The sequence below is a fragment of the Trichinella spiralis genome (genome assembly GCF_000181795.1).
Source record: "Trichinella spiralis strain ISS 195 chromosome Unknown Scfld4, whole genome shotgun sequence".
Classification (NCBI taxonomy): domain Eukaryota; kingdom Metazoa; phylum Nematoda; class Enoplea; order Trichinellida; family Trichinellidae; genus Trichinella; species Trichinella spiralis.
In genome coordinates, this window is record NW_003526943.1 from 6,545,205 (window position 1) to 6,559,098 (window position 13,894).

Sequence of the window (13,894 nt, forward strand, 5' to 3'; positions counted from 1 at the left end):
ATTTGTAATGTGATTAATTTTATTTTATCAGAATCAACAAGAGGCATTAGTGCCACAAGGAATATTACAACTTGATGTTCAATTGTAGATAAAATTAGAAATGAAAACTAAATATTGTTGCAAAATGGTTATTAAAAATAGAATTCAAAACCGTCCAATTCATTTTTGTTTGGTCCTGCGTTTTGCATTCGAGAGTTATTTGAATCATTTTCTGTTCTGTTCATCATTTTCACAATGGCTGATATTTCTGAGCTGCGTTTTGTAACAAATCGTGGCGGAAGTACGTCTCTTGTTTCTCAAGGAAGGAAATATACAAATTGAGATACACCAATAAACAGAGAAAACATTGGGTTTGCTCAAAAGTATGCGCTAAATGTACAGTGTGTGTCCTTCGTTATTAAGATTTAGGTTACTTTGGTATAGGGCAGAGAAGGCTGCAAGGGTGTCATATGGACAAACCTGGATGTGACATATGTGATCACGCAAAAGGATCACATCGAAAGCTGCCCAGTGGATGAGCATTTAGCATACAAAATGGAAAAAAAGGCGGTTTTGAAAAAACGAAGCGCGGAAGAAACAAAATCCATCCTCGCCATTTACGATGAAGAAGTTTCCGCCGCGTCCGCTGTGCCATCTGCATCTGGCCATTTTCCGCTTTTCAAGCGGATGAAGTCCACGATGTACAGCCATCGGTCAAAGCGATACCTAAAACTGCCTGAACATCGTCGGAACTAGCAAATCCCTGACGCATTCAGGACAACAATGGCCGGTGAAGATTTTTTGCTGTGGCAGAGTGCATCGAGTCATATATTGGTATTGGCTACGGGTTCTAACATTAGACTGATGGCAACCAGGCGAACCTGGGCATTGGATGGTACATTCAAGATTGTACCACAATGGTATCAAAAACTGTTTCCCATCCATGCCTTTTTGGCGGGAAAGCTGGTGCCAGCAGTCTATTGTTTATGTACGGATAAAGATCTTACGTCAATCTTAATCCACAAACAATAATTTGTGATTTTGAAATCTCTCTGATACCACTTTGTTAATATTGTTCACTGTTATGTTGTTTATTGTTGTTGTTGTTGACTGTTCCTTACTGTTGTTGTTGCTGCTCTTGATTAGTGAAAAATCAAAATCACTATTTAATTTATTTTTGTATCGTATCGTTTTTTTCTGAATTATTACTATCGCATTTGATATAACGTCACTGTGGTACAATAACCATCTTTTTTGAAGTTCAGTCATTCAAGCACTGATTATGTTCTTCATGGGATGATTTCTAATTCTCAGATGATTTTTAAGTTAAATTTTTGCATTTGAAATATTCACAAAATGAGTAAGAAAGGAAGGTTTTCACCGAATAAAAGCTCTTAGAGTTTGAGTATAACAACAATTGTCTATATACATGAAGCCAACGAACAGCAAGGGCAACGTGACATCAAAGGACGTTACTAATGCAAGACAGTATTTTGGCGATCAATTAACGCAAATTTATTACATCAGTTTAAGTTATTTTCTTGTTTATGAATGAATGCTGCTGTTTTGCAACTGATCTAACTCTGCAATTTACGTCGACAAAGCAGACTTTTTCATTATATAAAAAATCAGCTTTATTTAGCTTCTTCTTAAGTGTTATATTTCTAATGTTGAATATTTTATCGTAAAATTAATTTTTGAAAAATGCTTGTTTCTTGTAATTTTATTTTTTCTGCATTCATTACAATTGTATCTTCTGAACTTGAATTTCAATAAATACCTACCGACATACCATTACAAGCAACACGTCAATAGCAAGGAACAGAACACAATTTAACTTTAAAATTTACAATAAATGTAATATAATTAAAATAGAGCAAATAAAAAAAATAATAGAATGAATAAAAATAAATAATGAATACATACATACATGAATACATATAAATACGACGCGAGTAGATAATGCAGAAAATGGATTAAATTTTAGTTTATGTACGGCGTAAGCTGAAGTAAAGTGTTCCTTTGCGACGTGTTTGTTCAGGTTTCAATTTCTTCAAAATGTTTGCAAGCTGTGAAACGATCTCCTGCTTACTCATTTTTTTGCAACGAGGTTTAAACTTTGCCACCAAATCTGTTGTTGACATTGGTTTTCGTTCCAAATAGTGACGAACTTCCGCTTCCATTATTCTGAACTTGGAACTATCGCTTGCAGTCCTAAAAAATGCGGACCAATAAGAACAATCTATTACTGCAAGTAACAGTTCAAATAGCAATTTGTATTTCTGATTCATACTCAGCATTTGCTAATTTCGCTTTCTTTTCTGGCTCTGCATTATTATCAGCATTGTCTTCAGCTTTTCTTTTATTTGACACAGACTCGACGTCAGTTTTGCACTTAAAGCAATGTTAGCACTTGGATCAAAAATATTAGGCAAAATTCATCCTTCATACCTGCAACAGAAACGGCGATTTAATATCCTCACTGTCCGGATCTTCACTGCCTGAACTGGATTCTGTGTCTTAAACAACAACGAATAAACATAAATGATTATTATTATTTATCCTCGCAGTTACAACCATTTTGGAAGTACAAACCTCGTTCTGCGCGCAGACCAAAGTTTGACGTAGTTTCAAAAGTTTTCTTATTCATGTCCAGCTTCGTCAAACCTCCTTCTTCACTATCGCCTTCAGCATTCTCATCATCTTGCTCACTTTCATCAACTGACTGAAATGCATCGATTAATTCTTCGTCAACACCGATCAACGCATCTTCTTCCATTTCAAGACTACTCGAGCTAAATATACAAAAATATACCAAGTCACAACAACTAAACAACTAAACAACAGAATTTTTCTGACTTCATTAATTTCTCACATTTATAAATCTATTTACTAAACAGTACCTGTCTTTATCTGACATATAATCAACTTCACGACCATCCTCGTCTCCATCATCTGATTCTTCCATTACAAGGTCATCCTCACGTTCTTTATATTTCTCTTTCCTGTTCTTATGTAGCTTCTTTACAGCCTTTTCACCACTTGCTTTGCCAAGCTTGGCTAAGATCAAATTAAATTTAATTAAAATTGCAGTCTTCATCATATATCAATCGGACAAAATCAAAATCAACGGTTTCCCATGTAAAGTATGCAACTTTAAAATTCATTACTTCATTATGAAGCATCTGAAAAGAATTTTTCAAAAACAGCAGTTTCAGTTTAAATTCAAATATCAAATTTTAAATTAGTTACAAAATAACTTAGTTAAAGCAAAATAAATTAGCCTTAAACATCCGTAATATATAATAATAATAATAATACTTAAAAATAAACGATCATTAATTCATTAATTAATAGAAAGTTAATTAAATCAAAGAACTCCACTATTAAAATTATGCAGCTGCATTTAGTTTAAGTTCTTACACTGCTGCGCTTTGTTGTTGCCTTCTGACAAAGGGCCTTCAGTTTCATCGTCATTTCCTTCACCTGGTTGACGAATTTGTGCTCTCAGTGCAAACTGATTTAAAACAATTTCTCTTCTAAAATGAATACAGTACATAACTGAATAGATAATCAGAATCACACTAAAATTTAATTAAATACGAACCTCTTGAAATGTTCCTCAACTTCTTCGATATCCATCGCCTTCTGTTCAGAAACTGGAAGAAAGTTGTAAAATTCGCTCACAGGATAGGCATCAAAAACACATTCGCCAGTCTTCTCAAAGATCCAATAATCTGAATAATTTGAAATTCCACCTTCTCGGATTCCACGATAATTTCGTTTTTTTCCGTTCTCTTCGACAGTTAGTCGAATTGGCATCTCTTCTTTCGTTTTCGACTTCATACCTAAAACGAAATAAAAAATATTTCATAAAAAAAGCAATAGAGAATTTATAACATCTGCAATTCATTAACCATCTTTATATATAACTTTTGCTTAAAGAATATAACTTATCTGATTCTAGCATGTGAAACGCTGCTATACCGCATAAAATAAAAAAAATAAAAACACATTAGTACCAAATCTTTTTCGTCGAGTCTGTGAACCAGCTTCTGATCCAATTCCAGAATCTCCTTCAAGGTCCTCAGGATTTTCTTCACGTTCCACTGTCATATTGGTGATACGTGAAGTGTCAATGTTCACTCCATTAAATTTATAAATTACACATTTTGACGATGGATTGCTTTTTGGAACCCTAACAATATACTCATTAATATCTGATAAATCCATTTTCAAAAAAGGTTCTACTCTTCTTCCGGTATTTACGTACTATTCTTCACTCGACATACTGTATGTATGCAAGTATTAATATCGTAATACCCACAATAAGAAAAGTTATTTTTGGAAAAGGAATTTGTTAAATTTATTCTTAATAAAAATTTAAATATTGTAATTTAGTGACGAATTTAATCATAATTAGATAAAAATTGACAGACTGAGTGTTGTCAACTCAAATTTTTAATAGTTTTCAGTGTCTAATATGTTGGAGAACTATTATACATTATTAAAAACGAAAATCAAAGAAATGAAAATGCCTTCAGTAGTGTAATTTTTTTAAATTGCATTTTGAACTTTTATCTGCTTCAATATATTTTTATGATTTTGCTGATACTACATTATAGCTGTAGCAAATTAAACACTTCAGGTAAGCTTTAGAATTCACCAAAAATTCAGAAAATACTTATGAAACTGACATTTAATTTGGAAAATGTGATATAGGCCATTCGTGTAATGTGGATGCAAGGCGTTATTAAAAGAATGACAGATAGAAACCACATCTTCAGTTGTTTTCTCACGATTTCTATGCTTCAGTTGATAGTTACCTGTTTTTTTTGAAAATTTCCAGATAAATGCGAACCAGAAAGACGGTATTTTATGCTAAGTTTCTAGTCAGCAGTGCTAAGTTAGTTTCACAAAAGGTGACACATAATTCCGAGCCGTTATACCTGCAGCATTTGGAAAACTAACAAAATTGTACATTACAGTATCAATAATTCAAAAAAAGTTGATCAAATATTGCTTGAAATTTGGTTTTTGAAATTAATTTAAAAAGAAAAAAGCCAATTATATGATTTTGAAAACTTTACATACAAATGCAGAAAATGTTAAAAGGGTTGACAGCGGTGGGATTCGAACCCACGCCTGTATACACAGACCAGAATACTCAGTACCTAGCAGGCAAGCTTTCGCTTGAGTCTGGCGCCTTGGACCGCTCGGCCACGCTGTCTGCTTCTGAAATTGCACAATATAAATAATAAAGTTTTAATTAGAATAATTGTTGCATTTTTCTTAAATAAAATATTTTAAAGTAATTTCACATTACTCTTAGCATTTATTTTTACGTATTTAACAAATTTATAACTATTTTCAATTGATGTTTATGATAATCAATTAATCAAGTAGTTTGAATTGCTCTGTGAAATAAATGTGTTGCGTTTAATAAATAGTGAGTAACGAATTTCATTGTTTATGTTAAAATTTTACCAATTTTATGTTTTACGGTATTTACGCAATGCAAGATCTTAATTCAGCAAGTTTACATAATTTATACGGAATCTATTTAGTAATTTTTTAATAATTATTTTTAAATTAAGATTTTCCAGCATTTCACATCAGAATTGTAATGTATTTGGGAACTCAATTTTATACATTCAAACAGAGCATGATGTATCAATTTCTGTTTTTTACATAAATAAATTATTATTAATGTTATGCATGGCTCCATTTTTTATAACTAACTGTAATATAAATCAAATACAACTTCAAATAAAGATCTACTTAAATACATTTTTAAATAAATAAATGTGTATTAAAAAAGACATCACGAATTTGTTTGGGCTAATTTTGTGTAAACCTTGTCTTATTTAATTCTAAGTAAAATATTTAAACTTATTTTCTATTTAACTTTTAAACAGAAGTTTAAAACATTTAAGCTGTCAATTTAACCCGATTTTTTTACCTAAAAAATGTTTTACTTGAAATAAAACTTTATTTTATTTTATATCTGTGATTTGAATTTGTATTTTGGATAATTTCATTTTCATTTTCAATTTACATATATTGGCATTGTAAAATAATTTTTTAAACACATTTAAACCACCAAACATTCACTGAGACATTCAATGATGCGGGGTGCCATTTCACCAAATGGCCACAGAAGATGGAGATGTTAATGACAATCACATTAACAATGGTAAACTTGCCATTAAAAGCCACCACTGATGTTAGAAGTTTATGCGAGCCTGTTTGAAAGTTAAAGAAAAGTTCGCATAATTTCAAATTCAGAATATTCACCACCTCGAAAATGAAAATAACTTTAAATTTTCGAACATATATGTATTTCGACATGCTTATAATGCAAGTATTCAACATATAAGCGTTTGTTCCAAACCAAAGAAATATAACACTTTTATTTAGAAAAACTTATAACCATAATAATAAAGCTCAGTTTTAACTGACTCAAATCCTTCTCTGGAGATGCATCTCAGTTCGCTATCGAATCGTCACCATTATTATCAAACAAGGATGATTTGTAAGAAAAAAACATTTTAAAGAATAGACCCGATTTATGATGCAATTCTATACAAAAAGATGGCAAGATAAGAGAGATTTTCAAGGAAAACAGTGAACTACTTAGCACATAAATCATATAAAACTTTGTCAGGAATATTCGTACAAATCGAACACTAGTTTTTTTTAAGTAAAACGCTCTATCTTCAAAATATTACAACAATAATTTAATTATAAATGATCAATCATCACGAAACAATGTTAAAAATAAACCGGGTTAGAAAAAGCTTTCTACAAAATTCGAGATTCATGTGCTGACTGGAAAATATTTTTCAACAGCAATTCCCTGACTGATAAACTCATTTTATGTTGCTTGAAAATTTTTCAATATATTTTATTAGAAGATTCGGGAGATTGAACTTCACGAACCACGCGATGACCAGCTTTTCGTTGTAAAGCATCTAAACAAAATTTTCTATTATTTCCATTATTATCAATATCGTATAAATGAATTATGCATGAATTGAAATTCACATTCAAATTTTAATCCCAACAAACTGAACGTCACTTTCCAAACCCCAAAGCATGCAACATTACTTCGCATTTCAATTCAACTCGCTTTCAATAATATGCATTTACTTTACAAACTGACTCATAATTTAATTTTTTAATGTAAAACACTGCTTGCGATGTAATCTGGTTTCCTTTTCACCTGTATTCAATATTATTAAGCATCACGCAGCATTTTCTCTATTTTACACCCTTTTCTTGTTCAGCTGTACCAAGCATTTTCTCACATTTGAAATATTGTTCAACCACAAAAAAACTTGCAAAACAAGCAACACGAACATCAAAAAAAACTGTGCAATTTTTACTTATTACCAAATTTAAAATTACAACCAATGCAAACAGTAAATAACATTCGACTGTGTGAAGAGCTTTCGAACCGCTAGCAATTCACTTACTATTGCTAACATTTTCTGTGCATCCATTCACTTCGGTGAAAGATCCATCAGCAGCTGAATTGGAAGTTGGACTTCGCCGGTTCGTTTCCGCAAAATCAGAATCTTGACTTTCACCTGAAAAATCAGTTAATACTGGCATTATAAACATGTATGAATGAAACATCAACACATTTGTGCAAAACGCTGCCCACTTTTTCCTACATTACTAATGTACCATTTTTACATGCATTTTTAGACTATTCTGATTTTCTATCCGCAAGATTCTAAAATTATTACAGACATATCTATATAACTTGTTAATCTGCTGATTCATATATGAAATACTGCTGTAAATAAGTAAAGGAAACATACCATAAGAACATAATTCAACAGATATACCAGAATCAGCATTAATATCGCCAAAAGAGGAACCATGTTCTTGCGTGGATTCTAGAACAAAAATTTTAAACAGAATAAAATAACATCAAAAAGTTTTAAAATTCAATAATAATAATCATAATTGTTTACGTTCACAATACACATGACGTTCTTCGTCGGAATGGCGTATAACCGACGACCTGAATGCGCCACCATAGGAGGATGCAGTAGCCGAATCTTCGATGGTCGACACAGGCCGATCAGATTTGACATTCAAGCTGGAAGATTGCTCAGCTGACGCCTCGAGAAGGCCAACCCGTCTAGCAGATTTCCAACATGGCGATACGGTGTCTACCAAAGTCCGATCTTTACCATCACCTGAGGGCAGTTGATGATGATCCATTTCGGAGAGTCTGCTACCACTCTGACCTTCAACTGCTTCTGTCTGCTCAATATCAGCAGTACTGATCGAAGACAACGATTTGCCATCGCTACATTTCCATACATTATGATGTGCAGCAGCAGAAGATGAAGCAATAGGGTCTGCAACGACTCTTTCAGTAGGTCTGCTATAATTTATTATTATTATTATTATTACCGTTACTGTTGTTGCTGCTGCTGCCGCCGCCGCTATTACTGGTGTTAGAAGCTGATATTTTATCTGACTTCAAGTCACGCTGGTTTGGCACACGGCGCATCTCTTTATTGCGCCGCCTCCGCTTGGACCACATTTCGTGACAATCTTGCCACGTTGGAAGCCTTCAAAGAATAATTAAAAATTTAATACTGGATCAAGCCATATATATCAACGTAAATTACTTTGGCGGTGTCACATTGCCTGGGTTAATGGAAACGAGCCATGGTGAACGAAGCGCTGCCTCAGCGCTGCACCGCTTCTTCGGGTCCAATGTGAGCATTTGATCAAGCAAATCCAACGCTGCTGTCGGTATCCTGTACAGCAAAATAGTCAAAATCAAGCGACCAACTGCAACTTTGGAATGCTTACTGCCGAAATTGATCGCGCAAGCATCGTTTGTAAAGCTTCTTCAGCCGGATCGTCTCAAACAATGGCAAATCAACTACTTCTGGCCAAACGAGCGGCGTTGGTGAACCGCAAATTCGAGAAATCAACTCCAACTGCATCAGTTCACTTCCACCTTGGAACAGGGGGCGTCGAGTGAACAACTCACCAAGAATGCAGCCAACACTCCAAACGTCAATTGCCGGGGTGTAACGTTCCTCGCCCAGCAACAACTCAGGAGGACGGTACCAAAGCGTAATTACCTTGTTAGTGTACGGTCGTACCTTATCTCTCTGATACAAGCGTGCAAGACCAAAATCAGCTAACTTAATCTCACCACTAAAAATAACATTATACTCACAGTGTATAGAAGAAATCAATCGATCAATAAAATTGCTATTACTTATTGTTCAACAATATATTGGAACATTTAATATCCCGATGAAGAAAATTCTTCGAATGACAATAGGCCAGGCCCGACAAGAGTTGCTTGATAAAAGAACCAATGTGCAGCGTAGAAAATTGAACAAAACCACTTTCCAACAAGCCCATCAAATCATGATCCATATATTCGAACATTAAGTAAAATCCACCTGAAAAAAAAGTTTCATTGAATTTTCAAAAACTTTGAAACCGCAACGTTTATTTATCAATTAAATCATCATAAAAAAGCCACTAAAGCAAAGCCGTGAAACTTTATAGATTATTCATTTTTACACAGCAAAACATTTTCGAAAACAAAATAAATAAATAAGCACATAACAATTAATTTACCTTTTTCTATGCATCGATCACGCGCAATGTCTTTCAACTGCACAATGTTCGGATGATTAAGCTGACGTAAAATTTTTATTTCACGAATTGCAGTTATTGGAAAGCCTTCTTTTTCATTATCCAATCTCACTTTCTTCAACGCTACTAAATCGTCTGATAACAAATGGTAATAAATAATTAGTTATGTTTTCCTGATAATAAGGTACAGAAAAAAAAACAATTACTCAAACCACGATGCTTCGCTTTGTACACTTGGCCGTAAGTGCCTTCACCAATTTGCTGCAATACTTCGTATTCATCGACACAAGCCACGCTCCATTTCGATTCCAATCTGTTCAACTTGTTTCGCACTCTGCATACACAAAAAAAAGTAGTAAACAATTTGAAAAAAAACATTCCAAAAACAGTCTGCTCTACGTACCTTGGCTTGCTTAATCGATGACGCCCTTTCAGCAAGGATTCTTTTGGAGAAGATGAAGTCATCATCCCTGAGAAATAGGAAAAAAAAATCTGATTGACAGTTTTCTAAAAATTTCAACAAAACTCAACTACATCATACTCACCAGTTAAATCTGGCAGCGGAAGCGGCGGCAATGTATGAATTTTGAACGCACTGCTTGTAGGCTGATGGGGGTGTGGAATTTTTGAAGTAGAAGCAACAGGCACGTTGTTTTCAGTCGCTTCTGCTACTAAATTTCTCTCCATATCCTTTAAAACGTTTAAAAAAAGTAATTAAACGGGTACTGCGGGCAAAGCATATTATCTGCTCACCTTAACTTTATCTAATTCCATTTTTACATTGTCAGCATTTCCATCTGTTGCTGTTACTTGCTAAAAATTCAAACAACGGATTATCAATAAAGCTGCTATATTGAATGGGAAAGACAACTTTTTTCAACTCTTTTCCTTCCACATTTTGTTGTGAATGATGTAAATCCTTTTTATCCGAGCTATCAACATGATGGGTACTGCTTTTCCCTTTAAAGCTAATTTCTGACTTCAAACTTGACCGATAATTTATTCTAGAAAAGGAAAGAACGACAATAAAAAAATTACGTAAAATTTAATAAAATACTTACCTTGCAATCTCTTTTCGTGTGAGAGCAGAATTCCTGTTCACTGGAGAAAATTCTGCGCTCGAAGCACGCGACTGGGAAGATCGTGAAGTATTTCGTCTATATCTGAGTGGTGAGCTAAAGCGAAAAAACATTCATTAAATTAAATTAAGAAATATCAACAGCAAAATGCTATTACTTATTTCGCCAAGAGCAATTCCGTCGGCTTGCAGAATCCCTTCGAGATCTACTTGCCTGTCGCCTCGAACGAGAAGATACTCTGTAACCAGAAAAACTTGAAAATGATGATCGTGAAGATGTAGACGATGGTGATCGTGATGCAGGCCCCGTCGGTCTGCGATTTGACGCTCGAAAGCTGAAATAAAAAAAGAAAATTTATCCTCAAAATAATAAATAAATCATATAAATGTAAGACTACCTGGACATCCGATTCCACTGGACTGTTGGGCTTTGGCGTGAACTATGCTGGCGTAAATCGGATGCACATCGTTTGCGCGTTGGTCCAGGTGAAGGGCTTTCTCGATATCGTCTGTTCATATGAGAATAGCAGAACTCTCGACGATCCGGAGAGGGCGCTCCCCTAATAATAAAAAAATTATAAACTTCAACTGAAAGCAAACAATTCATAAACAACATCAAAACATAACTTAAGTGGATAAAATATTCATTTTGTTTTAAATTATTATTTACAATCATATATGAAAGTAACAGCAAAAAAATGAAACTTTCCACCTTTCAATTCTTGTAAAACTGATTTTAAAAAATGCTCAAAAACCACCTCACACTGCAACAGAATTTCATGTGAAGTACTGCTAATTTAAAATTCGAGTCTTTTTTCCTTAAGACCGAAAAATCTGACTGCTAGCATGCACAGCAAAAACTAACAAATATTGTCCAATAAGTTTATAAAAGCAGTTGATGCTTTAAAAAACAAAAAATAATTAAAATAACATTTCTGAAAATAAAAATAACTAGCCAATAACTGAAGTCAGATAAAAATTTTTTTACATGCTGATGTAAGAACTTTATTCCCTTCATTCTAATTTTCTTATTTAATTAGTAAAAAATTTAATTAATACTAATAAGATTAAAAACTTTTAAATTCATTTCCAACAACTTCAGCAAAAGTAAACTGAACGCAATATCAGCAGCTGCCATTCATCAAGATAACTGCAGCATACTGTACCACCTTGCGCATCAAAATAAATACAGAATGACTAGTCTTGTAAGCAAACAATGCAAACGCATTGAAAAAGGGAAACAGAAATCAAAGGCTACTGCACATCTGAAATTCCCATTTTTCTTTCATTAAAAAATTGATCCGATGAATTCTACTTATTTAAACAACACAACCCACCCAGAAATAAATACCGCACAGAAACTAGGTAGGAAACGCTAAATAAGGCTCTTCTTTAACTAACTGTCAGTAAACACTCTCCGTACCTCAACAGAAGTGAAGTTCAAGAAATACAAACATCTTTCAGTTTAACAAAGAAATGAACATTAAATAGTAGGGAAAACAAGTCCGGCCAGTTTTAACGTTATTTTATCACAAAAAATTTCACCATAAAAGCATAATTACGAAAAAACGCTCTGTTCTGTAGCTTACCGTTCTGTAGAAACTGAAGAACTGCGATGTCGGTTGAGCGGACGGTGACGGATAGGGTTTTTCGCAGGACTGCGAGTTCTCAATCTCTGCGGAGAATATCTTACAAGACGATCTCTTGGAGGCGATGCTTTAACCGAATTAGGGCCAACTCTTCGTGATTTCATTTTCGGCTTTTCCGCATCGTCCATTAACGACATTTTCAAGGCGCTCTTTCCACTCAGCTCCGATGACAACCTGGACGATACATTGCGCTTCTCATGCTGCTTCGGCGTCCTCGCTGTGCTTTGTTTATAACCACTGGATTCGGGCAGCGTGGAATCGTCTATTGCCCACCGAACAGCTTCCGATGTAGATTTACTGTTCTCAGCCTTTCTTCGAATAGTAGAATCAGACGATTCCTTTAAACTTTGCCTCGAATCTTCTGTGAGCTTTGTTCGTTTTGGTATAACCGTCGATTTTGATGTTTTCACGCTGCTGCGACTATCATTTTCTAATGATGCGGTTGTCTTCATTCGGCGAACTCTTTGTTCTTGTTTTTGCAGATGACTTTTCCTAGCATTAGTTGATTCAACGGAACGAACACGAATCTCACCTGGTTCTACAGGTTCATCGTCTTCGTTCACATCAGATACATCAAATTCTGCGCAGGACGATTTATACAAAGGACCTCGAGAGTCGGACACATCTTCCAATGCATCGAAATGACGACTAGAATGCTCAAAACCATCGACTGCCGTACGACCAGAAGATATCTTTTTCTGCATTCGAGCATCCTCATTTGTCTTCAAGTGATGCTTAGGCATGATTGAAAATTTAAAAAGTCAAAAAGAATATCTTTTCAAGGTCAACAGTATATTTGTTTTCCTTTTGTTTTGGAGTCCACTTTTATAATGCTTTTAAAACGACAGTAACTTATTCACTATAAAAATGAACAACCTAAAAATTCAGTTCTGTTGGCTGTCTTTTCAGTCGGCCTCCATAAAACTGTGGATGCGCTAACACAGAGCCGCGCTTAGCGCCAGAGTGCAAATGACTACCATGCTAGAGTATACTATAAAAATGATTCGCAGGTACAATAATTAGAGAAATCGGCCGCTATCATAATAACACTTTTTTACTTTAATTCAAAAATATGTTATTAGTTACAAAAATTAATTTAAAAATTGTTTTAAATATAAATCACAAATTATCGTAATTAAAAAATTCAAAATTAAGCAAATCAATTTTCCTTTGTTGATAAACAAATTTCTTTATTGAAAAGAACATTGCACTAAAAATATTCCAACGTTCCATGTTATAACTGAAAAATAAAACTAAATTTATTTCTGAAAAATCTAAAATTTTTAAAGTAACTCACTGACGATCATTTTTAGCACTTAGTTTTCATGAAAAAATCGAATCATAATTTCCAATCGAAAATCAAAAAAGCGAATCGAAAAATAAAATAAAAAATAATTAATAAAATATTTCAATAAATTATGTTAAGTAAAATAACATTGCTCATCAAAATTATCATCGCATTAAGCTATCATTAAAAAAACATGCAAAACAAGATTTTTAAAATTACTCTGCAAATTTTAAACTAGATTATTATGCTAAA

The 13,894-nt window shown here is 33.8% G+C and overlaps 5 protein-coding genes and 1 non-coding gene across 6 annotated transcripts; 2 read left to right on the plus strand and 4 right to left on the minus strand.

The window, feature by feature from the left end:
- Window positions 1-31: 31 nt before the first annotated feature.
- Window positions 32-88, plus strand: Tsp_01674a (conserved hypothetical protein; the record flags this gene model as incomplete). The annotated part of the gene is made up of 1 exon (XM_003377373.1): window positions 32-88. A coding segment is annotated over one exon (57 nt), but the record flags the coding sequence as incomplete, so codon positions are not given.
- A 146-nt stretch (window positions 89-234) lies between these two features.
- Tsp_01673 (hypothetical protein) lies at window positions 235-735 on the plus strand. Its single transcript, XM_003377374.1, has 2 exons — window positions 235-291; window positions 424-735. Exons 1-2 carry the CDS (start codon window positions 235-237, stop codon window positions 733-735), a joined length of 369 nt encoding a protein of 122 aa, XP_003377422.1.
- A 1,232-nt stretch (window positions 736-1,967) lies between these two features.
- On the minus strand, window positions 1,968-4,212 carry Tsp_01672 (transcription initiation factor IIF, alpha subunit superfamily). The gene is made up of 8 exons (XM_003377375.1): window positions 4,002-4,212; window positions 3,587-3,827; window positions 3,403-3,518; window positions 2,883-3,039; window positions 2,575-2,774; window positions 2,431-2,498; window positions 2,273-2,373; window positions 1,968-2,193 (listed from the first exon to the last, which is right to left on the minus strand). Exons 1-8 carry the CDS (start codon window positions 4,210-4,212, stop codon window positions 1,968-1,970), a joined length of 1,320 nt encoding a protein of 439 aa, XP_003377423.1.
- An 885-nt stretch (window positions 4,213-5,097) lies between these two features.
- Window positions 5,098-5,209, minus strand: Tsp_01671. The gene has a single exon. It is a non-coding gene; the product is annotated as a tRNA-Leu (tRNA).
- A 1,469-nt stretch (window positions 5,210-6,678) lies between these two features.
- Window positions 6,679-11,843, minus strand: Tsp_01670 (putative kinase domain protein). The gene is made up of 19 exons (XM_003377376.1): window positions 11,803-11,843; window positions 11,104-11,265; window positions 10,864-11,040; window positions 10,689-10,802; window positions 10,499-10,631; window positions 10,381-10,440; window positions 10,173-10,317; window positions 10,031-10,097; window positions 9,834-9,961; window positions 9,610-9,762; window positions 9,239-9,428; window positions 8,821-9,174; window positions 8,634-8,765; window positions 8,481-8,573; window positions 7,965-8,383; window positions 7,809-7,886; window positions 7,458-7,571; window positions 6,922-6,953; window positions 6,679-6,696 (listed from the first exon to the last, which is right to left on the minus strand). Exons 1-19 carry the CDS (start codon window positions 11,841-11,843, stop codon window positions 6,679-6,681), a joined length of 2,610 nt encoding a protein of 869 aa, XP_003377424.1.
- Window positions 11,844-12,290: 447 nt separating this feature from the next.
- On the minus strand, window positions 12,291-13,097 carry Tsp_01669 (hypothetical protein). The gene has a single exon (XM_003377377.1). It carries the CDS (start codon window positions 13,095-13,097, stop codon window positions 12,291-12,293), a length of 807 nt encoding a protein of 268 aa, XP_003377425.1.
- Window positions 13,098-13,894: the final 797 nt, after the last annotated feature.

What these genes read in the sequence shown, in the direction of transcription:
- Tsp_01673 (XM_003377374.1), top strand. Translation starts at nt 235, where the DNA reads ATGGCTGATATTTCTGAGCTGCGTTTTGTAACAAATCGTGGCGGAAGT. An exon ending in GTGGCGGAAGTACGTCTCTT is followed by an intron (nt 292 to 423) that starts GTTTCTCAAGGA and finishes ACTTTGGTATAG; the next exon opens with GGCAGAGAAGGCTGCAAGGG.
- Tsp_01672 (XM_003377375.1), bottom strand. Translation starts at nt 4,212, where the DNA reads ATGGATTTATCAGATATTAATGAGTATATTGTTAGGGTTCCAAAAAGC. An exon ending in GTTGAGGAACATTTCAAGAG is followed by an intron (nt 3,519 to 3,586) that starts GTTCGTATTTAA and finishes TATTCATTTTAG; the next exon opens with AAGAGAAATTGTTTTAAATC. An exon ending in TGGTCTGCGCGCAGAACGAG is followed by an intron (nt 2,499 to 2,574) that starts GTTTGTACTTCC and finishes TTGTTGTTTAAG; the next exon opens with ACACAGAATCCAGTTCAGGC.
- Tsp_01670 (XM_003377376.1), bottom strand. Translation starts at nt 11,843, where the DNA reads ATGGCAGCTGCTGATATTGCGTTCAGTTTACTTTTGCTGAA. An exon ending in CATCGATTAAGCAAGCCAAG is followed by an intron (nt 9,962 to 10,030) that starts GTACGTAGAGCA and finishes TTGTGTATGCAG; the next exon opens with AGTGCGAAACAAGTTGAACA. An exon ending in TTGCGCGATCAATTTCGGCA is followed by an intron (nt 8,766 to 8,820) that starts GTAAGCATTCCA and finishes TTTGCTGTACAG; the next exon opens with GATACCGACAGCAGCGTTGG.
- Tsp_01669 (XM_003377377.1), bottom strand. Translation starts at nt 13,097, where the DNA reads ATGCCTAAGCATCACTTGAAGACAAATGAGGATGCTCGAATGCAGAAA.